Source organism: Apaloderma vittatum, unplaced genomic scaffold (genome assembly GCF_000703405.1).
Source record: "Apaloderma vittatum isolate BGI_N311 unplaced genomic scaffold, ASM70340v1 scaffold21568, whole genome shotgun sequence".
NCBI lineage: Eukaryota > Metazoa > Chordata > Aves > Trogoniformes > Trogonidae > Apaloderma > Apaloderma vittatum.
Genome location: NW_009730977.1, coordinates 41003 through 65158, shown reverse-complemented (window position 1 = coordinate 65158; position 24156 = coordinate 41003). Strand labels below are relative to the sequence as shown.

Below are 24156 nucleotides of genomic sequence, written 5' to 3'. Positions count from 1 at the left end.
CACAAGACTCTCTGCCTCTGCTCAGGGGGTTTCAGGAGCCCTCCAGTCCCTCCTCTCTCAGTGAGAAAGAGAAGCCAGGTGCTGTTGATGCTGTGGAGCTAAGGCTTGGTAGCAGCAGCCTGTTAGCGATTTTCTGTGCAGCGGACCTGGGAATATGGGGCTTTGGAGGAGGACTCCTCAGCACTGTACTGGCTACTCTGAACTTGCAGCCTGAATGCACTGCCTGCACACAGGAGGCTGGGAGGGTAAAGCTGGGGCAAAAAAAGCCAGACCATAAAATCAAAAAGCATTGGACTTGGTTAGAGACACTCGCTTTGCTGCCTGGGAAGAGCACAAAATAAAGCAGTGACCTTTTATTTCATCAGATGTGTCCCCTCGTTGAGCCCTACCCTCTGACTCTGCTGAAGAAGGCACGACTGAGCTTGCGCTGGCCTGGGAAAGAAGCACAGAGCTGGGAGAAGGCTCTACCAGACCTGTGCACTTTCTTTGTGTGTTAAACTTGGCCTATAGGGCTACCTTCACAGTCCTAGATCTTCAGATGAGTAACACGCTGGAGTATCTTTATATTGGAGATGTCAGATGAACAAGAAAGAACTTAATATAACTTTGAAATCTCAGCATGAGCCTGCATGGTTGGCAGTAAGAGAAAACCGGACTCCCTCCCCTACACTGTAAAAAAGAACAATTGCCTTGGAAATAATTCAGACACAATAAATGGGGAATTCCTTCATATTAACTGTTTTCAGTTGCAGATTTATAGTCTAAAATTAAGCAGATGTTGAGTGTTGAAAACAATGCTTAAAAACAAAATGGCAAGTTGAAATCCTAGTTTTGCTGCATGGAGCAATCAGTAGTTTATATTGGAATAACATTTATATAAATTAAAATGGAACAAACTACTAAAGAATATAGAAATATTGAAGAAGTTAGTGTGAAAAAATAGTAACGTATTTTCAGGTCTCCCAAAATGGTGCAAATATTTTTGGATACAACGTAGATAATTTACAAAGGGATTTGCAAAGTGTTTTCCATGTCCTTTAAGGAATTTCGTTCAAATAAGGAATTCAGTCTTGAAATTACATCAACCTTTACATTATTTATTTATTTGAATCCTCAAACCTGTGTTTTGAAACAATCAAATTTCTATGAGTTGTCTCAATATTATTGTTACTCTCATTTACCTCTGTTTCACAAGAGAGGTGAAAGAAGCTTCTGCTAGACCAAATAGAAGATATTGATGGTTGCTGGTAGACGTGATATACAGAGTCTCGCTTACCCTGCTGTATTAGTCTTCAGAAGGGAAAAACCACATGAGCTGTGCAATTCACAGTACACTAACTACAAAGCTCTGTATGGTGCTATTTGTTTTGTTCACAAAAAAAAACCAGTCTGAAAACACTTGCACTGTTATCCACCTGGAAGGCAGAGCAGGGCTCAGCAGCTAACCAAGCTGGAACCAGTCTAAGAGTACTCTCAGCTCCCGTAGAGGGCAGAGGAATAGAGGACATTTACTTTATGTCCAGAGGTGTGTAAAATCAGTCCTTATACTATCCAGGAAAACAGCAACAGGCAATGAAAGCAGGAAAAAAATTGGAAGCTGATACAGAAAAGCCTCCCTTTACCCTAGGTTTGAACTAATTCTCAAAAATATGCTACATATTAAAAATAAACAAACATGGGAAACTAAAATTTTATACTTATTTTTAAAAACCCACAGATTTGTACAAAGCAGTGTCACAAGAGCTGGAGAAGCTGTGGTTTCAGTTCCTCTGCTGCAAGACAGGAGCAACAATACCTGTCAGTCCTGATACGCCTCCTAACAGGGTCTCCAACACAGAGATATCACAGAAATATCACAGAAACCTGCTTCATTCTTCAATCAATAATTGTAATCTATTTCTTTTTGTCCTGTTTTCCATGTACAATGAGACTAAATTGTTTCCTTTAACTCAGTCTTGTATACTGGATTGTAATCATGTATCTTTTATTTTCCCTCTCTTTAACCTAAGCATTCCCAACACCTTCAATCTTTTCTCATAACTCCCACTCCCCAGGCTCTGACGGCTCTTGTCACTCTCTGCACTTCTAGGAATTCCACATTTTCTAGCAGCTTCTGGTAAACAGGGAGTTTGCCAGGCTGGCAGCTGTAGACACTTATTGCAGAATTTTGACATCAATTACAGCCACAATAAAGTCTAGGAATAAATTGTCTCAACAGGTTGTTACCACAGCTAGAAGGAAATCAAGAGATATTCTTTCAAAGAGCTAAACTCCAACAAGAGGTGAATATGTAACTTGGTTCCGAGGTGGTCAGTAAAGGGACACAGGAAACAAACCTGAGCCATGTGGTCAGAAGCCTTTAACAGGACAAGGTGAGATGATCAAATATTTCCACAGAAGCTCCCCAATCCCTAACAGATTGTGACAAGACCCTCACGTACCAATAGTGTGTACGGTGGAGGCTGGACCTGAACTGGCTATTGAGTGGCAAAAGGCTCTTAAATTCATGAACATTCATGCCAGTTATATACTCCTAATAAGGTTCTTTCTCCTAAATACACGTACAATTTTTTATAAGAAAATCAAATTATAGCTGAAGAAAATACTAAATCTCCATTAACCTCATTAGCTTCACTTCAGTTTTTACTGTGGTATTTTGATACAAGAGTACTGAATAATTATCTTACAGATGGCACAAGATATTTAGTTACTAAAATTAGTACGAAGTCCCTGGTGTTATTTTTAAAATGCATGATTATTTTTGTAGATCTACAATAGCCTCCAGAAGAAAAACGATCCTCAAAAGCTTCTTTTGTGCTAGGAACACGTAACAGAAAGCAGAGCTCTAGGGTTTAATTCCTACCAACCAACAAAATGAGTTTCACACTACTCCTGGCCAGAGGAACTAACATACACAGTACCACAGGCCATCAGAGAAGAGCTTAAAATAAATCCAAGAGTTGGTGAGTGCTGCTACATTTTGCGATCCCCTGTCCTGTTCTTCTACTTCTATAAAGCCCCAATCACTGAACTAATTAGCAGAGGCACTTAAGTTGTTTCACTGATCCTTGCACCTTTCATCGAACTCGGGCAGCTCTGAGGAGCTGTTCAAACACACAGGCTGTCCCTTGAAAACACTTTGCTGCTGTTATGAGACCTGGATATTCCCCAGAACAGGGAAATATTTGAGTAGGTTTTTAGACAGAGGACAAATAAAAAATAGATGTCTTTAAAAATACAGGCCTTCGAGGCATCTCAAGTTTCCCACTCTGCAGCGAGCACAGAAGACTGCTTATCTTGGCTCCAGAACAGACTGATGTGTTCAGCCGGAAGATTCACTATAGCTGACAGAGAATATTTCCTTCACCGTATTGCTTCACCATGCGAGGAGATAACTCAGCCTAATAATATTCTGTCTCCTTTTTATCCTCCTCTAGCCTACGCATAACTTCATTCTTAATTCCAAAGGGCTCTCAGAGAAGATTGGCTTGGTGTTAGTTTCATTTACACACATATAAATCAAAACTACTGGAACAGAGGGCACTATACTGGTGTTAAAAAATAAAATCCTCAGCGACGCCAGAAAATTCCCCCTCAGTTCCTCTGCTCATAAACACCATGTTATCCTAGATTCAGCCACGCCCTCTAAATTTTTAAACATTGCATCCCCTTTAGATTTGCATGTAAATAGGAGCTATCCTGATTCACAAGAAATACAGCTCCGCCTACCCAGAAAGCATTAGTGCAAATATGAAAAAAGCAGAAAATGGTAGAGCGATAGAAACCTGGCATACATGGCAATTATCTTCTAATGAATAGCGTCTTCGTTTCTTAGTAACTAATTATAGTGGAACCGTTTGGAGGAAAGAAGGTCGTGATATGCTTGAAAGAACCAGTGTACAGCACCACACCAGGACAGCATTTGTCCAGTGCCAGATACCCTCCTAGCACCCAAGACTGAAGGATCAGGCTTTTGAATCTTCCAGGACACCAAAGCCACTCCAGGTACTCAAGGTGACTATTTTTGGGTATAAACATTGTTCCTACACATGAAGTCTTAACCCAACGCAGTAATCCTCAGCCACGCAGGAAAAGCCACCGACTGCCGGCACCTGCCTGACCGTAACTCGCAGTTGCATGAAAGCACCCCCTATTCTGCTTTAACTCAAACACATTGCTGCTTTCAGAAAACCCACATTATTATTCTGGTTGTGGAAAGCTGAATCAGAAACTTTGAGAACTGCCAGTAAGACCCTGGTTTCACTTACCGTAATCTATCATCATATTTCATCACCAACCTCATACCTGCTCCAAGCTCCCAGCAATGCACCACCTCTGCCCCCTCCATCAAGATACGAAACAAAGGTTAAGTGACAGATAGTATCAATGTGGATAGCAATCTGTCTCACTCAGAAGCCATTGCACCGGGAATAAAGAAAGAACTATTATACAGGTGTCAATATGATAAATTGCAGTTTCTTTTTTCCCTAAAGAAGAATTTCTAGCTTTTCAGCTAGCACAGAACACTCTCTCCCTTTCAGCACTCTGAAAATCAGAACGGCTTCTCCTGACATCCTGTTCAGAATCTCTGCTAATGAAACAGTTTATTTTGGTGGATGGCTGATGTAGTAATTCATTACAAAACTCCTCTTGGAATAAATAGGAACTGGGAGCCAGGGGTATGAATTCAAACTGTTACTTCCATATATTTGTTTCCAAAAAATAAATAAGTTTGAAGGCTCTGCTGGTTGCCCTTGTTAAAGTGAATACAATGTTTAGAGAAAATGAATTTCAGTGTTTTCTCACACTGCACAGGTTATACAATCCCACGTGCCAAACCCACAAAGTTTGTGGTCACATTTCCCTCCTACAGCAGTTAATTAACACCTGTGGCAGCAGACAAAACAGAACTAGAAGGGACCTAAGGAAGACATCTACCGATTCATCATCCCCTCTCCGTAACATACAGGCATATAGCTCTGCTTATACAGTTATGGAACAGTTTAAGAAGAAATTAGGTGTCTTATTCTACTGTTAATGGGAATCCCTTAGAAATCTTTTCCTCATGTCCATCCCAAGCTTCTCTGGCTTCGGTGTGACACTTTTGTTTCTTGTCCTAGCTCCATGCATCCTTTCCCTTGGCAGCATCACAACATGTTTTCAAAGACGCTTGTCACTCTCTTTTGTTCTGTAGCCTGAGCAACCTCTGTCCTTTTAATCTTTCCTTGATAGGCCACTTCTTCTAGACCCCTCATCACTCTTGCTGCTTTCTGCTCCACACCTCTCAAGGTGTAACATCCCAAACAGGAGACAGTACTCTGGTCAATGTCTGCACAGAACCAATCTGTGAGGATCTCTGGGAAACTGGTGAAAGTGCTTCACGAGTAGTCAGTCCCTCACTGCTGGGCACATTTCCATGATTCAAGGTTAGGAATGCTCTCTGGTATAACTAGAGAGGTGTGCTTCAAAGGCTTCAGACATAGGGCAGAACAAGACTTTGCAGTGGGGAGCAGGAGGGGGAATGTTTTTTCATGTTTTTAGAGAGACAAGCAGCTGGGTCTTGTATTAGCTCCTTCAGCATCTACCTCTGTCCTCCAGCTTCTGCACTAGCAGAGAAAAATCCCTGCTGGACTGAATCAGAGTGAGGCAACCAAAAGCAGCATCAAAGATGGAGCTAATTGATCTAGTTGTGTGAGAGTGGGGAACAGAAGCAATGCATCTGGCTGTTACTGCCACCTGCACGAGGGAAGGGCAATAAGTAGAAAAGGCTGACATGTTAGAAGGTAATTTTTGCTGTGCAATTGCTCGCAACCCCAAGAAACGTCGTATCTTTGTACTTGTGACCATGCACAAAATGATAAGATGTAAGGGAGCATTTTGATTACTGCAGCAGCTGGAGGGGGATTGCCAAGCCCTGAGACTCGCACTCCCAGGGAGTGACCTACTGCTCTCCCAGCCCCGCAGCACATCCGTAATCTCCCTCGCAATACGGCTGAAAATAGAGCTGGCTAGAGGAAAAAAAAAGGGAGGGGGTGGGGAGAAAAGGAAACTAATTCACCCTATTAGTAAAACCTTGATGAGCAAAAGTCCAACACAGCAAAAATTGCATTGCTAGAGGACTTGTGAAGTGCAGAAAATGAGCACTGGCAGATCTGGCACTCACTCTCCTCAGCTGAGTGATAAGTCTCCAAGCAGCCCTCAACTCTCTTCTATGCCAAAAGCAGGACTTTTGTTCTCTGCACATCACATGTTTAAGGAACTGAGTGTGTTTCCGAGACCCTTACCTCTTAACTTCCAGATGCAGCCAACCCCTTTGCCCTTCAGGTGTTAACTTCACAGTCTTTGCAAAAATATGAGCAATGTTTATCAGGTCATATCCTGGGTTTAAAGATGAAGGTGCTCCTGGGTGGCAAGAGGTGTGTTATTGCAACCCTGAACATCCCTTCTCAGCTCCTAATTTGCCCTGGGATAACCTTCACCTCAATAACCAGGGCAGTGATTATTGGGTAAGGATATTTGGCAAGCTTCAAGATACGGAAAGGAAGTTGGATGGGGGCTTACATAGCATAGTACTCTCAGAGGCATTAAACATTGGCTGAGAAATACCTACCTGGGCATTGAGCCCTGCAAAATGTCTCCCAAATATTGCAAAGATAAATATGCACTGGCAATGGACCTTTCCTCTAGTGTTTCTGGGAAAGCGATGGGGACCTCCGTGTTGGAGGAGGGACATGGGGACTAATGCAGGGAAAGGTGCTGGTTTACATGCAGAAGCATTTGAAATTCCTTTCTTTGAAAGCTTTCTCCTTAGTCCACCCATATTCCTTACCAAGCCTGGAGAAAGCTCTGAGAAGTGCTGAAGCAGGAAGATTTGCCTCCTCACACGGGGCAGACTCTCCCCCCTAGCAACTACAGTCCCACCATCCTCTCTCTCCAGTTCTCCTGAACCTCCCACAAGGTATCAAAAAGCAAGAGCAGACAGCAGGCTCTCTCCCTCTTGCTATATTTAACAGCAGACTTCTGAGCACTCTCCTCCCTTTCCCTTCCTCTAGAAAAGCTGCGCGGAAACGCGGCAAACAAGAGCTGCTCCTCGCCACTGTCATGAGCCTTGTGCTGCCTCCATGCTGGGGCTCCTGCGGTGCCGTGTGTGCAATAAAAACCATCAGAGCACACACGGGAGGAGGAAGGGAACACTTTTTTTTCTCTCCGTCCTAAGAACTGAAGGTACTAAATGTTAATACTTGGAAACCAGCAACTGCCAAGAACAAGTTCCCCACCCACCCATCCACCCTAAGCTTTGAAGAGTTTTCTTTCTAGCTTTACCTTGGCACGCTGGCCAAATAAGTCACAAGTTTCCGAAGGTCTTCCTGCCTTATTCTGTCGTGATTGCTGCGGGCTGGGAAGGTCAAGACAGGACCACCTCGTTTATCACGGCCACCTGTGGAAAATAAAGGATTGTTAGAAAATCAGGCAGGAAGCACACGTCAAAAAAACTATGTGCACCGAATTGATAAACATAAATTACAGTACATTCAAGAGCCTTTGCACTCTGTAGCTTTCAGGCTTGCCTAATTGAGGAAGACATGCTTGCGTTTGCTGCAGCTCCAAAGGGGGGGAAGTAAAAAAAGAAAAAAAAAAATATCAAAAAAACCCCCGACACACATTTCTTCTAGCTTCTATTAGCATTTCTTCTGACTTTCACCTAATCCCATCAAATCTAATACAATTGCCAATCCAACAGACAATGCTAACAGAACATTACTGTGGGGTTAGTTTTAAACTGGTCAACACCAAGAAAGTGAAAGTAATTTTCACTGTTACTCAGTGTGTTGCATCGTTCATTGCCAGAGAGTTTACATTGTCCTGCCAGTTAGATGTGATGTGCTGCACTAATGTTTATGCAGTACAACGTTCTAATCTATCCGGCAATTCATTAGGAATTGAAATTTTGATTAAAAGTTCATGCCTCCTATGCTTTCTATTTAGAGAGTGTTGTTGGCAACTGGAACGGTTTTGTTTTGCTTTGTTTTTCCTGTAGCTTTCCTATCTTAAAATCCACTCTTTTTAAACTGCCAGTGTCTGACACTTCATTTCTTACAGCAATTGTCAAAAGGCTTAGCCATAAAGAAATTATTCTGCCCTGAATTATGCAATTACAATCCATCCTACAAGCACCTCATTTTATTCTCTGCCATGAATAAAGTTTAATAGGCTTGAAACTGAAATCTAGTGCCTCACTCAATGTTTAGTTCTCTCTTCATGTATTATCACATGATTTTTTTCAGGAATTGTGTGTTGTTAGATACGTCTTTGCATTGCTATCTTGGAATAAAAGTCACAGCAGAAGTACAGTTCAAAAAGCTGGCACACAACCGCAAGGACCTTGCAAACAAGCTGTAAAAATGCAGATAAGTTTGGGTATTTCGATGGAAAGTCAAATCCCTTCAACAAAAATATCACTTCTGAAAAAGGAAAATCACATCCTTCTCTGAACTTAGTTACCTGCCCAACAAGAAGAAAAAGCTATGCAAGTATATGCACATCTCCAGCACTGATCCATGCTGTGTTCTCTTGTGCAGAACACAGAGGATCTGCCCTCTGTGGTGCCATGACTTCTGTGGGGGCCCTGAACACTTTAATGCAGTAGGAAGAGTCCTAAGACACTCTGCTGTAAGAGTAGGATCAGCATGAGACCATATGTGCACCTCAAAAAACAGTATTCTGGATCACTACAGGAAAAAGAATTGGTTCTGGGCAGAGTTTGAACAGGAATCGAGGAGATGTCTCATATGGCAAGAGTTCCTGCAGGTGGATAAACCAGCACATAGCTGCAAGGTACAGGTTTTCCAGCTCCCCTGCTTACAAAACAGTCACTTCCAGATCCGGCTCCCATCTGACAACATAGCCCCTGCCCATTTTATTCTGAAACTGTCTATTCAGTTGATGACACGATGGGTACAAATTCACCCTCTAGGACAAATTGCCTCTCTACATTACTGGAGTCACACAGAAGCAGATAAAAATAGCAGTATTGTTACTACATATACTTTTAAAAAAGAAAAATTGCTAGGTCCTGCCTGAAGAGTTTTCTACAGCGCTGCAGACTGTGCAAGTCAATCTCTGTTACATAAACTTTGTCTATGCAGATAGAGATGTCAGTGTTACAGTCCATCAGCAAGGAAATTCCCATAGTTTTCTGTGGATGCTATACATCTGAAGGGCTACATTGTGAAACTACCCATTGGAGCCAAGTCATGTCTGATTTGTCCAGGGATGCAAGTGGAGAGGCAAATGAGATTTCATCTCATTTTGAGCTCTCATGCTCAAAGGTCTCAGGTGTATATAAGGAGTAAAAAAACTTTCTTGCCTAATTTCCACCAAAATCTCTATGCCTGATGCTTGCCTTTGGCTTCACACCATGAAGGTGAGGAAGGCCCACGAGAATTTGGTGTCACCTTGGCTGCTCCAAGCCTCTGCCACATAACATAAGAGTGGGTGTGTAATCTAACAAGGATTCAATTTACAAGGACATAAGCTCATTTTTATTTTCAGACCTTTATACATATGTATGTATCAAAAGATTTCCTTATTTTAAGCATATTCTCCCTTTGTTGAGATTATTTCACATACCGCAACAACGCCAAAACCATTCTGTCATGCATGATGAAAAGCAAGCCAGCCTATAGAATGGTAAACTGATGTAGTAACTCAAGCTGGAGGGAAATACTTTTTCAACACAGGAAGCTTTTCAAGGTTTTGAAAAATTTCCCGTCATATCAAGATGTAACCAAGGCTTTCAAAAGCTTCCAGATATTCACTGAAGCAGAGACCTCAACTTGAATCACATCCCAGAAGAACATACTACCCGCTACTCAGTCAAGTTCCCTCTCCTCCTCTGTTCCCAATTATTTAAATATTTCTGCAAAGTGGAAAGCACAAGAGATGTGATCAGGAGGCATCCAAGTCCAAAGTTACAATCCTGCCCCAGTATAGGAAACACTTGGTAAGGGCCATGAGCTTTCCAGAGCCTCCATTGCTCTCATGCTGCCCATTCATCTCAGCTTGGTAAACCAAAATTTGTCTTTCTAGCCAGGAACACCTTTCCCACCTACAGTTCCACCAAAGCGAGCTCTGCAAAACAGACACACAAACAAACAAATAAAATATATAAATTCTGACAGGCTGAAGAAGTTAATCAGAAAATTCTTGATCCTTTTTCTAACAGTAGCACAAGGATTTTAGCTACAGGGAAGGAAACAGGGTCCAGAACATTCCTGTTCCATCTCTGCTTCAGGATAAAAATTGTCCCTTAACAGTTCATCTAACTGGTCCTCAAGGGAGCAGGATAAATAAGGCTCTACCAGAGATTCGAAATTACCAGGACAGACTGGAGAAAATGGGGTAATTCTCATTGGAGAAGGAAGGTTACATGATGACCCAGTTGGAGGTTTCTGGATGATGGAAGGACAATTAAGTGCCTGGACTGATTCCTTCCAGTCCCATGGCACAGAAGAACAAGGAGACACAGGACAAATCTCAAGAAATGTGAGGTTTAGAAACAAATGGTTCGTATTGGTGATAAAAGTACTGCTCCATACTTTGAGTAAAAGGGTGAACATATATTAAAATCCTTCACTTGTTTCCAGATTATTCATGAGCAATCCTTAATTTTTACAAACGCCTGCAAAATCTGCAATTTTATGAAAAGCCTATATGAAGAAATGTCAGGTTTCTTCCAGAACAAATCACAGTATGTTTAATTCATGGCAAGACTCGCAGAGTCCAGTAACTGTGGTGTACTCTCTTAAATACTAATAATCTGTAGTTTTTTCGTTGCACTTTATAACCACAAATTTCAGCTTTCCTAGGCAGACTAAACTGGATATTACCACCAGTGAACTTTAGACACTTAACATCCCTCATCTCCTCTAACAGAGCCTGCAGAAAGGTCCCAACACCCACTAAAAGAGAAGAAAACTTTTGACATTGGCTTTACAGGGAATCTGCACCTTTCCTGTTCTTTATTATTATCTCCTTTTTTACTGAGGGGAATAATGAGAGGGGTAGAAATTCAGCCCAGATTCCACAGCAAGTCACTGGAAGAACCAGGAGCAGAAATCAGGTTTTCTGACTCCTAGTCCACCGTGTTAGAGTTTCATCATGCTTAGGCTAAAAGCAAACAAGTAAAAACACTACAGAAACTCTGTCTGTGCTTATTAATAACTCACCCAAGGAAGCCAATCATGCCCCAAGTCAACCATGATCTCAACACCAATTTTACATGCACAATTTCTTCAGAGAACTACCCAGCATATTGTTTTAAAAGACAACTAAAAAAATGGAAGGAAGTAGAGTCTTAATTGGTCTAATCAATATGTCCCATCTTCTGCCTCCCACTGGGCTCACAGACATGGGATGCAATAATCAAACATGTCATTAGGTTTGCTAATTACAGTTATTAAATACTAAAACAAACAGCTGATATTTTCTAATTGTTTTTCAAGGTGGGTTTTCATGGGCATTGCTCTGATTTAGAGAGGCAAACAGATGGTCTAGCTATTAGTGCTCTGGAAAAAGGAGTCAGAAAAACACATGTTCTTCAGGGCACAAAGTACACTGAGAAAAAATATTTAGCCATATATGTCTCACATTCCTCCTACAAAATCCTTTGCTGATGGCCTTGCTGTCAGTGGCTCGCTTGCTGCTTCTCCCCATCTCCCTTTCTTCTGGCCTACACAGAAACCATGGCTAAATTCAGCATTTGTTCCCAGAAGCAGGATTACATCATTTTTGCACCACAAATCATAGAGGGAAAGTGCACCAAGAGCACAAGGCATAGTGATGCATATCACATTAAAAGAAAACATTAAAGAAACCTCAAAAATCCTGCATGGAAGCAGGCAGCAGTCGGTGAGACTCTAAGGACCACTTTTCTGGTCAAACCTGCAATGCAGAGGAAGGGGACTCCAGCCACAAGGTCCCTGTCCTGGCTCCCTCCCTTAGTCCTCACAGTGATGGGCCCCCAAATGTTTCTGCCTATGGTGGCTCCAACTGCCCACACGTAAGTTAAGATGTTGGCCAGCCTGGAGTGTTATTTCTGTGAACTCTGTGTACAGGCATTCCCAATTTCAAGTCCTGAGGCACATCTATCCCTGATAAGAGACAAAAAGCTGAAATCCCAGCTTTGTGTAATCCTGTTTAGGACAGGAAATTATCCGTTTCCTTTAATGCAGGCTTCTTGTACACGACAGATAATGATTTTACCAAGCTCTGTTTTCAGGCTGCATCTCTGCAGTTCTATCAGCCATTCTGCCACGACACTTAACTGTTCGCATTTATCTGTATTTCAGGGACTCAAGCCCTGTCCTTCCTTTTGCATTCTCTTTATAAGCATGAATTCACAAGGAATAGCCATAGACCCAGACAAATGTCCACACGCACATAAAGGCTTGTGAGTACTTTGTCTAACGTCCTGAAACACATGAGCAGCAGAGAGAGGAGAACACCGTGTCTCTGGCCCCTGTTCAGATGTCTACTGCCGTTCAAATGAACACGCTGCTTCACTTGAACCCTGCAGATCATAAGCTGATCAATCTTGATGTTGCAGACTCTGCTGAGACCGTAAGTGAATTTCCAGAGGAGCTGAAGTACTCCTTAAAAGGTATTTCAGTCCAAAATATGTTGAAAAAATGAATGATAATGCAGAGAACTAGGAGACAGAACAAGCTCAGCTGATGTCAGGCGCCTTGATAAAATGACAAACAATATGCTCTGGACTTGCAAATCTAATTGACAGACTTCCTAGGAAAGCAAAGTATCAAGGAATTGGTATCCAGAGTCTTAAAATAATATTCCTTTTCCTGCCATAGCTGAGCTCTGTGAGAGTCTGCTTGCTACCAGACCTCCTGGGACCAGACCTCAGCACTAAAACTGTTCCAGCTTCAAGAGGGACTAATTTGTTGTAAGGGTCATGTATAGGATTATCTGTATGGCCACCCTCAAATTCAGCTGGTTCCAAAGCAGGTCATTCAAGTGCAACAGTGATGGAAATTTAAACTCCCACAACAGGCCCCCCTGCAAACTAGCCCAGCCACAGTGCAGTCACCAGGGCCTGATCCTCCAGTGTGTTCCTCTTTGCAGCAATCCCATACCCAAAAGTCAATTGCCTGAATCAAATCCTAACGGCCAACACTAGCAACATTACATTTAGGGCTAATGATTCCAAAACCAAGGCTGTGTGTTCCCACCAGAAGATGCCTTGGCAGAGCAGAACAGAGACTGTAGATGGGATGCTCAGTGCAGCCACTGAAGGATCCCATTCCCCACCAGGTAGATTTGTTCTGCAGTCACCCAGAGACATTGCATGGGTTTGAAATGACCATCTGTTTTGGCTTGTAATACACCTTTCCTGATTTCTGGAAGTATTTTGGGGTGCTTCTTTAATTTTAAGTGTTTACTTGCCAACAAGGCATTGGGAAAATTGTCTGATTTCCCACAGAAAAAGTTATTGCCCCAGAAAAGTAAAACTAAAGGCAAGTGAGACATTAAAATGAAGGAAGAACTTCTTTTTGTGGAAGGCAAAAACTTCCAGAAGGAGTCCTTCCTCCTTCTCTGGAGACATATAAAACCTCGTGGGCACGTTCCTGTGTGACCTACTCTAGGTGATCCTGCTCTGGCAGGGGCGTTGAACTAGAAGATTTTTTTGAAGTCTCTTCCAACCCCGAACATTCTGTGATTCTGTGAGTCCAGAGGAGCCCATTTCTTCCTCTGCAAGAAGATGGTTTGCCATGAAGCATCGAGGGAGCACCAGGACCCTCCTCTTCGACGCTGACCCTTACTCACACCTCTGCAAACCTCACTGCATAAATTAGGTCCTTTTAATCTTACCTCCTCTGTCAGATGTATGGGAATAGCTGCATATATTTAAAAAACAGTAGAGAAGCGGAACAGAATAAACCTCAAATCTTATAACACAAAACACTCACTGCACACCTTCTTGGCCCCAGAGAAGGGAAGGGAACAAAACAGCACGTGGTGATGCCAGTGACGCTGCAGGCAGTGGTATTGACAGGGAGACCAAAAACAAACCGCTGGGCATAGCGTTAGAAGCTGTGCAGAATAATGAGAAACACAGAGAGGCCATATTCACGCTGATCACACACTGTTTGTCTTCCTCATTTGAGATAAGCACAGAGAAACAGCAACGGCAAAGTTTCTGAAGTTTATCAGCAAAGTGAAATACGCGATAAACTGATTTAACGTAACTGGGTGCTCAAGTTTTCCACATCCCCAGCAGGTAAATCCTTGACAGCTACAGCCAAGATCCTGCAAAACAGTGGAAGTTGGGGGAGAGTTCAGGTTGTCGGACTTCCATAATTGCTACTAGGAAGTCTTTTCCCCCTCTGGTTTTAAGAAGAAATTAAGCCTAGAGCTGGAAAACACCGGCAGATGAAAATGATTCTGAAAGTGCGCATTCCAGCAAAGTATTTCCATTTCAAATAGCCCATATTTTCCCATGAAAAAAAGTATTTAAAATACTCAACCACTAGTAATATAGAGAGGATATCCAGTTACTAATTTCAGTGCTTCTTGTCAGCTAAAATGGATTCCTTAGCGAAAAAAAAATAAGCCCACAAACCAAAGCACTTTCACAGCAATAAAGAAATCCTCAGAGGTGATGGGTCTCATTAGTGGGACAGAAGAGAACACCTTACTGCAAAATGACCAGAACGGTTGGTTGCTGTCATGTTAATTATGTCAGGTGCTACAGTCACCTCCCTGGATCCTTATACTAATCTATAAGCAACCAGCCTTGACTCCTATGTAAGAAAACTCTTGACTGTCTGAGTAAATGAAGATAAGAGCTTTGTGGAGATACATACTGCATCCTTAAGGACGAGAAAACCCTATGAGCTGAAGCAGGATGGGGCGTATACAGACCTTCATGCTTCACAGGCTCAGTTCTTCCCTCTTACTGTTATTTCGAAAGTCCCTATCATTAATCGAGAAGCTATACCCGTGTGACAGGTTGCAGGGATCCATCAGCAAGGAGATGGTCAGAGTCCAATAGGTTTGGATGACACCCAATCAATGACTCGTGATCTCACAGGTTCTTGTGAATCTTTTTGTAGAGAAACTCTGACTGGGTTGCTTTTTTCCCCAGCTTTGTAAGGCACTTAAACCCAATATACTCCACAAAGCAGAACACGTTGCACCACTACTGACATATATGCTAATTAAGGAAGGACATAAAGGAGAAATCTCACTGCTCTAAGGAGATCTCGGTGGGTCCTGGCAGGCTCCTGGTGTCCAAGCAGCAGGACAGTGAGTGCTGGCAGTGACTAGACATTCTCCACAGGAACTGTTTAATTTAGTCCATGGCTATGGTTAAATGTATGAAAAGAAATACGGCAATTGATTCTGCACACTACATTTAAACCTATAAACGACATCAGAAATCCCAGGAAAATCTTTATTTCTGCTAACCTTATAGTCCTGATGAAGGTATCTAAACAGCCCCTATAGTAAAAGATCTTTTCTATTCTCAGAAATGTATTAATACTCCTGAAAAAAAAAAGGGAAAAAAACCCCAAAACAAAAAACACACAAAAAAATCCCATCAGGCTAAGACCTCATCAAAAGACCTGTAAACTTTAGTTTAAACTTGCTGGTTTTCTTCTTCAAAGAAAAATCTGCATCAATGCAGCAGCAAATTCTAGATGAAAGCATGATTGCCCAAAACCACTAGGAAAAATCAACAGTCAAGCAATGCTATGTTTTTCTAATAGCATATTTCCCCTTTTTAGAATTTCTGTTGATTTCCAGCTACATCAGGAAATGTTATAAAATCGAAGACATTTTTCTGTAACAAAATATAGAAGAATTGTTGATATTTTATTTGAAATTTCCATTCCACAGAATGAGGAGAATGGAAACTTTTAATTTAAATCAAAACGTTTTGTGCAAATGTATAATGTTTACAACACTGAAAAACTAAATATTTTGGTTAGTTCTATTGCCAACCCAATACAAATTCCAGTGTCTGCAAATGAGCATTTGAGACTCCCTGAAACCGGGATCTGAACTCTTCCAGTGCCCAGAGGGCCCTGGGTTCTTATTTTAACCCCTTCTCTGAAGACAGAAGCACATCCGTCACAGAAAAAGAAAAAACATGCCCCTCCACAGGTGGTCCTTGTACCTCTGGCACTAAGCAAGCTGTCGCATCTTTGGACAAGTTTTTGGGAAGGTGAGTGTCTTCCCCTCTGAGCCTTCCTCTTTTATTAATTCTGCTGGCCTAAATTTAGTGAAACCTAATTGCAAAGTTGTCCTTTCATCTGATCTATTTACACTGAAATTCCTCCTCTGAAAGACCTTTCGGGAAATCTCTCTCTGTTTTTCCTTCAGGCTCTCAGCGAGGCTCAAACATCGCTGTGACCCAGCTCCCGAGGCTGTTCCCGAGCCATGCAGGGTTGGGGACAGGGGGCTTTTGAAGGATGGAGATGGTTGAACTGTTACTACATTCACTTCTCCCCGCTCTGTGCCCAAAGTCCATGGAAAAATCTCCCATTTTGCTGAGCAGGCGCTGGGAGCTCTGCTTGTCACAGCTGCAGCAGCTCACCAGCTTATTACACCCTTCTGCCTTTTTGCTGTTGTTCCCTCCGTGCTCAACCACCCTCTCGAGAAACCTGAGCAGCCTCCTCCTTTGTGCTCCTGCCTTGGCAGATGAGCAGACGGTACCTGGGTGACAGGTGGGAGCCCACGCGCTGCCGCTCTTCTGAGCCCTCTGGGGAATGGGAAATGCCAGGAAGGATCATTCGAAACTCTTCTGGGTGGGATGTGGGGAAAGGGCGAATGCTCTCAGCGAGACTCACTGCATTAGTCAACTGACCAGCTTTTCATAGCCTAAGTGTATGAAAAACCCCATGCATGGAAAAGGAACATGGTAACACACTCCTCTCCCTCTCCCAAGAGTCTCATACGCTTCTTCCCGTATTGCGCTGATTAACAGAAACTCTCCTATATATATAATCAAGCAGCTAAACAACATCCCAAGTTAAACCACTCTTCTAAAACAGCATCTGTGTTTCCTAGGAAAGACTACAAGCTCAGCTTCCAAAATATTTCACCACCTCTCACTGAAGAAAGCCACCTAAAATAATCTACAACCCATTTTATTTCCTTTCCTCTGTGCTCATCTCCTTCTCAGAATACGAAAATCAGTCTCTGGCCTGTAGCTCGCTCCCTAATGGTTCTCAAAGCCATTTGTTCCACTGCTGGAAGCAAGACAGAGAACCACCCAAGCAAAGCCAAGATTTTATTAGGGTTTAGGCAAGAAGAAGGTGGCCAAAGCCTCACCCTACCAGTCCCCTGCCTAATCTGCTTCCACGATGGAAGCAATCAGATGGTGACGGCCCGGAGGCACCACATCCCCGACTGCTCCGGCCATCTCTCAGCTTCTGAGTGCTGGAATGGGATTTTCAGGTGCTGTTCAGACACACATACACATGAACTCTGCTCAGGTTCAGTCTAGCTCATACATGAGATCACTGGAATAATTCAAGAACCAGTTCCAGGAAAAAGTCCCAACACAATCCGCCTCCCGCGGTGCAGGGATGTGGCTACAGAACCCTGCGCCTGCTGCTCGCTGTCGGCTGAGCCAGCGAGGGAAAGCGCCAGGCACCGAGCCCCAGCGGCGTTGAGGCTGGAGGAATCCATGCCCAGCTAGTTAGAGCTGTAGTTCAGCTCTGAAATTAAGTGCACTTCTGAAAGCTTGAGTGCTCCTCTGAGACGACACCGCTGTGCAGGCAGGTCCTGTCGTGCCTGCGCTGGAGCAGGCGCCAGCCGGTGTCGCCTCCCTGCCTGCCAGGCTGCTCTGCGTGGCCCGGGTGGGGAGCATCTGTGATGCTGAAATGCAGAGCATGGTAAGGCTCCTGCCTGAAAGAGCTTGTTTGTCCTCTGCAGCTTTCCTGTCGAATCATCGACTGAAAACCAAGCTGGTGAGCCATAGCAGACTAGAAAAGAAATAAAGTAACTGATATATTCAGCTGAGATTTTCTTGAGCGTGCTGATAAATTCTGCTGATGTAAGAATCCCCTCAACAACTTTAGTGTACAGTTATTGTTAAAATTAACTGTAGTATAAAACTCTGAAAAAGACTCAATAAAACTCGTCCTCCTCAAGAAGGCCTGATTACAGATGCAATGTGTTCCCAGAGTCTGTGCTAACTACAGAACTTATTTTTTATCTTGTGAAGTCCAGCTTTTTTTTTTTTTTCTATTTTGACAAACATTTTTTTCTTCTGTGTTCAAAGCATTCTCTAGGAAGTTATTTCATTTTAATTAAAAAGAACCTGGCCATCAATTAAAGTGCTTAAAACCTTCTCTTAATCTGTTCTATTACAAAAACCCAGGGGAGGACTGGGCAGTACTTAAACTCTGTGCCGGAGGGTGATGCTGGGGCTATTTCAATAAGACACTATCAGCTCAGAGCAGTCTCTCTGCAAAGGCCCCTGACAATTGCTGCCTGTAGTCGTTGCGTTTAGAGACCACGGAGAGGAGGTGAAAACCCTAGGATCTCTCTCTAGCTAGCTGTGTCAGGAACAGGCACATTTTGAGCCGATACAAGTCTGGAGGCTGGTGAGTCTACGAGGAGTGAGCTGTCCCTTGCCTGCAGTGGTGCAAGCCCCCCAGGGATCGCGTCGGTGCTGCCTGTTTAACACCCCTTGACATGGCAAGCTTGGCCCAGGACAGCATCTAATGAGCTGATGATTTCGTGTGAGACCCTCTGGCTCAGAGCTGAGTGCAGGCACCGTCAGTGGAATGGGTTTATATAAACGATCCAGACAGGTTTTCGCTATTAAATATTCCATGAATTACCAAGTGATCCTGCAGTCATTTCCACGCAAAGCAACAGCAGGAGCCAAGAATTAAACTCCAGTACAGTCCTTGCATAAATTGCTCCCTTTCACTTCCCCAGAGCATGCAGTTCAGCTTCGTGTCTCAAACAGGTCTGCAGGTACACTGTGTTTTTATGACTATGATCCCCTCTTTGGAACAGTGAAAGACAACCAAATAAAGCATTTCAGGACACTCAGAATGAGACACCCGTGTGAAGTAAAGTAGTCCTGCATGCAAGTCCTGTTGGGACAGTCTTGGCTTTTGGGGTTTCACAAACTTCCCTCAAAGACCTGAATTTTCATGTCATTGGACATGAATTTGAGGATTTATAGAGCCACAAATCATTCTGCCCAAGTCACTGCTCGACTCATGGTCCCTGGACCATTTAACTACTGCTACATGGAAAGACATCTCACATCAGCCAGTAGTCAAGTTGAAAGCTTTTCTTGCCTGGCCAGGCATCTCCATGGCTTGGCAGGGTGACTTAGCCCCATCTTCACGGGCCCTACTCCAGCACCCAGAGGGAGAGCCAGGAAGGAAGGTCCTGGGCACCTAAAGTCATGTTGATACTCTCCTCCCCTCTGCAGTCAGCATTACCCCAGAGACAAAGGAAACAAAAAGCAAAGACTGCAAACCAAGGGGGGCAGCGATTTTTGATGCAGTTTTTCTCACTGCAGCAGGGATAATCACCACCAGCAGCCTGAACGGTTTGCAATCATCAGAAACACTACACTGGCACTGGAAATACCCTGCTTTTGTGCTGCCAGTTTGAGTGACTTCATGCAAGATTATGATCGCTTCAGACTTCCTCTTCCCCCTCTCCCTGACAAGTTGTAATTCATGCCAGAAATAATATCATCAAAGCCATTTTCAAAGCCTTTTCCATATTGTCTAGTCTTCATCCACCCCCTGCTCCTCAAGATTTGTCTCCTGAATGAAGGCTCTAAATCTTTGTAAAGGATGGCAAGAGATCTTCGAGCATCTGAGTTATTATGTAAATGCAGCATCAATGCTACTTTTAACTGCAAGTTGATTGGTATTGCAAATGAAACACCAGTGATTTACAGGTCTGAGTTCTTCCTACAAATTCACTGACCTTGAACCCAAAGCAGGATTCCTGAACCGTTCTGAATGCTGAGACAGCAAAAGACTGGGCTGGAGCTGAGAAGCTGCATTTCATCTCACCCGTGCTGCCCATTTACCTGTTTCTCAGTATGAAAAAAACCCCACATGGGCCAGTTTCCAAGATTCTCAGTATTACTGGATAGCTCTGCTCCACATAGATCCCGTTTCTTAGCAGAAGAGCTAATTTAAGCACTATGAAGTCCAAATATGAAACAAGTCCCTTGTGACTCTGCAGCACGATAAGAACCAGGATGAGGCACTGAGTGCTGACGCCAGGCTGGAGGAATCCAGAAAAGATGTGCTCACCTGACACGAAGGCCACTTTCTCCTTCAGTATAGGAAGGACATCAGCAGCTTTTAAACCATCATTTCGAAAAGAACCTGCAAAATAGAGGAAAAAAGAAAAACAGATTAGAAGAAAGCACGTCCTTGCTTCCAGCTTCACAGACATTTCATGTTTCTCAAAATCAGACTGGAAAACGTCTATAAATTGCACAAAAGCATAAAGAAACAGATCTTAATTGCTGATACGTGAACAGCATTAACATCAATAGAGATATGTTTGTAAAAAGAAAATACAGAGAATCAGGTCATCACTTTATACTTCAGAAGTTCTGGAAGGTTAACACATTCCCAACGAGTAACTAGATTTATCCCTGCAGCCTTTTTCACAGACCATACGATGGACTCTGGGAGATGCCCAGCTTGCACATGGACCCAGGAGCCCTCTCCCCTCACTGTTTCGAACACAGTCCAGGCAAAATTGCAGGGAACATTACAGCACATACACACCCATTTAGCAACAGCCCTTGAGACAGATTTGTGCAGGCACCGGCTTACAAAACTCTTTTATTCTTCCCCCCATTTCTGCTCCACACAGCACAGCTGGAGATGGAACTGCTCAAGTTGGGGACAATGCTCAGAGGGAAGACAAGCTTCTTATGAGCCAGACTAAGTTTTCCCTGGGTAAGGAGTGGTCTGAGGGCAAAGTGCATCCTCATGTAATTCATGCTGTTTGATTACATGTTAAATATAGCTGCACAAGCCATTTGCCTTCCCTGCAGCGCCAAGTTATTTCTTGTCTCCTGAAAGTTCACCAAAGAACCTCAGATTTTTATTCTCCTGGAAGCCTTAGGAAAAGAACTGTCAATGGTTTCAGTCATTGGCAGCATCTTTCTGCTTTGCAAAAGACCAGCAGTTACAGAAAACCCCATGGCAAGCCAGACACTGCTGTTTTGTCAGTGCTATTACAAAACAGAAGGTGGGTTTGAAAGACATCTTTGCAGTTGCTCTGAAAAATAACTCATCCATCACTGGGTAATGAATACCCATCACAACAAGTGATGTTCAATATGGTCTTAAATCTATTCCGGCTCATCAAAGAGTACAATACGTTTGAAATTCTGTATTTTTACTTTCTGCCTTTCAAAGGCAGGCAGCAAGCAGCACTCTTCTGAGATGATGCCAGGGCAAGAGAGTCTTCTCACTAAGCAGCTTTCTTGATTGGCTAGAAACAGGGCAAAACTGCTCCAGGCATCACACCGTCCTTGCTGAACACAGTAGATGACACCTGACCTTCTAGGTCTGAGAGAAGGAATGGGAATAAAAGTCCCCCCTATATATTGTCATCTATTTGTTGCATCACACAGCCTGCAAAGGTACAGCAGTTCGATCCATTCAGATGTACGGGACAGATGAGATGAAGACCAAAACAGCCACTTTCACTTGCAGCTGACCCTGTGTACCTACAAGTAGCCTTATCGCTACTATGGATGACTTAGTGTTACTGGCAAAGGTCTGCCATTCACAGTCACCTTGTGCAACAAAACTGTCTGCTACATGCAAATACATCCCTTATCGGTGACCAATGGCTACAACCACTTCTTTGTGTCCCTACCTGCTCTCAGGTGTCACTTCCATGACACTCAGCTCCAGAAGATGAGCAACTGAGCTCATACTTGTGAAAATCAGCACACAAAGGAGTGAGGTAACTCAACACAAGGCCAAGACTAACGTAACTCCATTTTGAACAAGTATTGAAGCACGGTCCTGACTGACCCCTAAAGAGTGCTTTGTGTCAGTAAAGTGTTTTGGGACCTGGAAAACTAGTCCTGGTTGCTGAACTCTTTCTGCGTCCAAGTAAGCAGGACTTTGTGCGCTCTGTGTTAAATACATGAGACGCTGCTATTAACTTATCCTCTTAACAAGAATAACCTCTCCGAAACCCAGACTCTGGTTAACTCTCACATCAAAGGTAGGAACCATTCAGCCACAGGCAACGTTTGGAATTTAAGCAGCTTTGTATGTAAGCATTTCATCCAACCGTGAAGCAAACAAGAACAGTCAACATGCCAGACATGCCACAATGTCTTGAAGACACTGAAGCGAGTACTGGGCCAAATTTCTCCAGCTGCAGGATCAGCAGTGTCAGTGCAAGTTGAATTTTGGCCAATATTTGTTAAATTTGTCAGGGAAACAGCAAAGTCAATTCTTAGGCACTTAACTGTGTACGTTAGACATTATACAACTGAAGCCTTACTGAACATTACCAAAAAAACGTCAGCAAGTGTGGTATTTGTGTATCTAAAACATGCAATGAGGACTCCTTAGCAAGAGCCCACTGTACTGAGGGCTGAAGGAGACTTTTGCTCTCCCACATGGAAGGACTGCACCTCACAGAAGTATTATGCTTGGAGACCAGGAGAAAAACATGACTTGTAAAGATCATCACCTCCTGAGCTGCAGCAGGGCAGGCTGCACACAAGGGGCTCACTGCTAACAGCCACAATGTCCTGACTGTGCACAGGAGAGGCAAGTAAAGACGTGAATGGGGACGTTGCTGCCAGCAGGTGTTTTCACCTTTGTCCATATCGCCCAGGACTGGTCAGTCACGCTCAAAGATGATGAACAAATTAGAAAAGTGTGAGCCTGGGAATTGACAAAAACTCCCAAGAGGTGGGCAAAACTTCCCTCAGGAGGAGAGAGAAAGCTCCTGAAGGTAGATCGGTGCCTAAAGCAATGCCCTCACTCGGGGTGATGTATGTGCTCACCCAAGTGGCAGCTCATGACCCGCAGGTGGTGCCACGGCCACTGCTTTCAGAGGTCACTCCAAGCTCCTGATAAAATCCTCGCATTAACAGCCACATCTCAGAGTATGCTCTCAGGTTTTCCAGCAAGGGCGGGGGGAAGGGATGCATAAATGGCAAAACCAATAGCTGTAATATGGGCTCCAAAAGCAGCAGCAAATCTGTCTCCAGGAGGGCCTAGCACAGCAATGATGCATTCCCCAGTTCATAACTTATAATAAGCATACCCCTAATAATACTAATTTTCATCCTACTCCCCAGCTGTTTCTAATACATTTGTTTTGTTTGTTTGCATGCTAGATCTGAAACCATGTCTGCATAGCACCACCTCATTTTTTCGCTGCAGAGCCTCAGGTATACAACCACTTAGGCTGTTCATTACTAGATGATGATGAAAGCTGTACTTTGTGCCCTACACCTCTCTCCCACCCCTGTAAGGCCTGAGGGCTTCTGTGGCAGAAGGACAGACAGATGAAGGAAGGGTATGCTAACACCAAGACATCCTGTCCATTGCCCACATATAGGTTTGCTGGTTCACCACCATCATAAGCATGGCTCTGCACAATAGTGTCCCTCTTGCCCTTTTACCATGGTCTGCAAAGAAGTTTGAGCATTGCAATTGCCTCTTTACCAGGAGGGAGGCACAGAGGGCACGATACCATGTCCCAGTCACCCTGCAGCGCCTCATACCTTTAGCACACCCTGGCTTTGTGTGCTCTGCCCACGTAGGGAGGACACTGTGGCTATCCCTAAACTTCTCTTACTCCCATGACATGGAGAAGAAAACATACCATGCCTGCAGGAGCAGCTGACAGAATAATGTATTTTTGTGAAACTGGAAGCACTGAAAAATTTACAAAGTGGATTCTGAGCACAGCTGAGTCATGTTTCAGGACAGAGCAGTGTCACACAAGCACAGCCCATCTCTTACCAGGGACTCCCTGTGCAGCAGAAACGGCTGATTTAGGTGAGATGCTGTAATGAGAAGACAGCTGGGTGAGAAGGGTAGCTTAAGGCATGCTCCTACGTCAAATGCAGCAAACCTGAAA

At 43.5% G+C, this 24156-nt stretch overlaps 1 protein-coding gene across 1 annotated transcript in view; it reads right to left on the bottom strand.

Moving 5' to 3' along the window:
• LOC104278105 (kalirin-like) overlaps nt 1-22890 on the bottom strand; it is a gene marked incomplete at its 3' end in the record, with an annotated part of 91384 nt that extends 68494 nt beyond the window's left edge. Inside the window, 3 exon segments of the mRNA XM_009874982.1 lie at nt 7324-7438; nt 20328-20402; nt 22881-22890. Of these exon segments, the coding sequence (XP_009873284.1) occupies nt 7324-7438; nt 20328-20402; nt 22881-22890 (200 nt within the window).
• Between the last annotated feature and the right edge of the window lie 1266 nt (nt 22891-24156).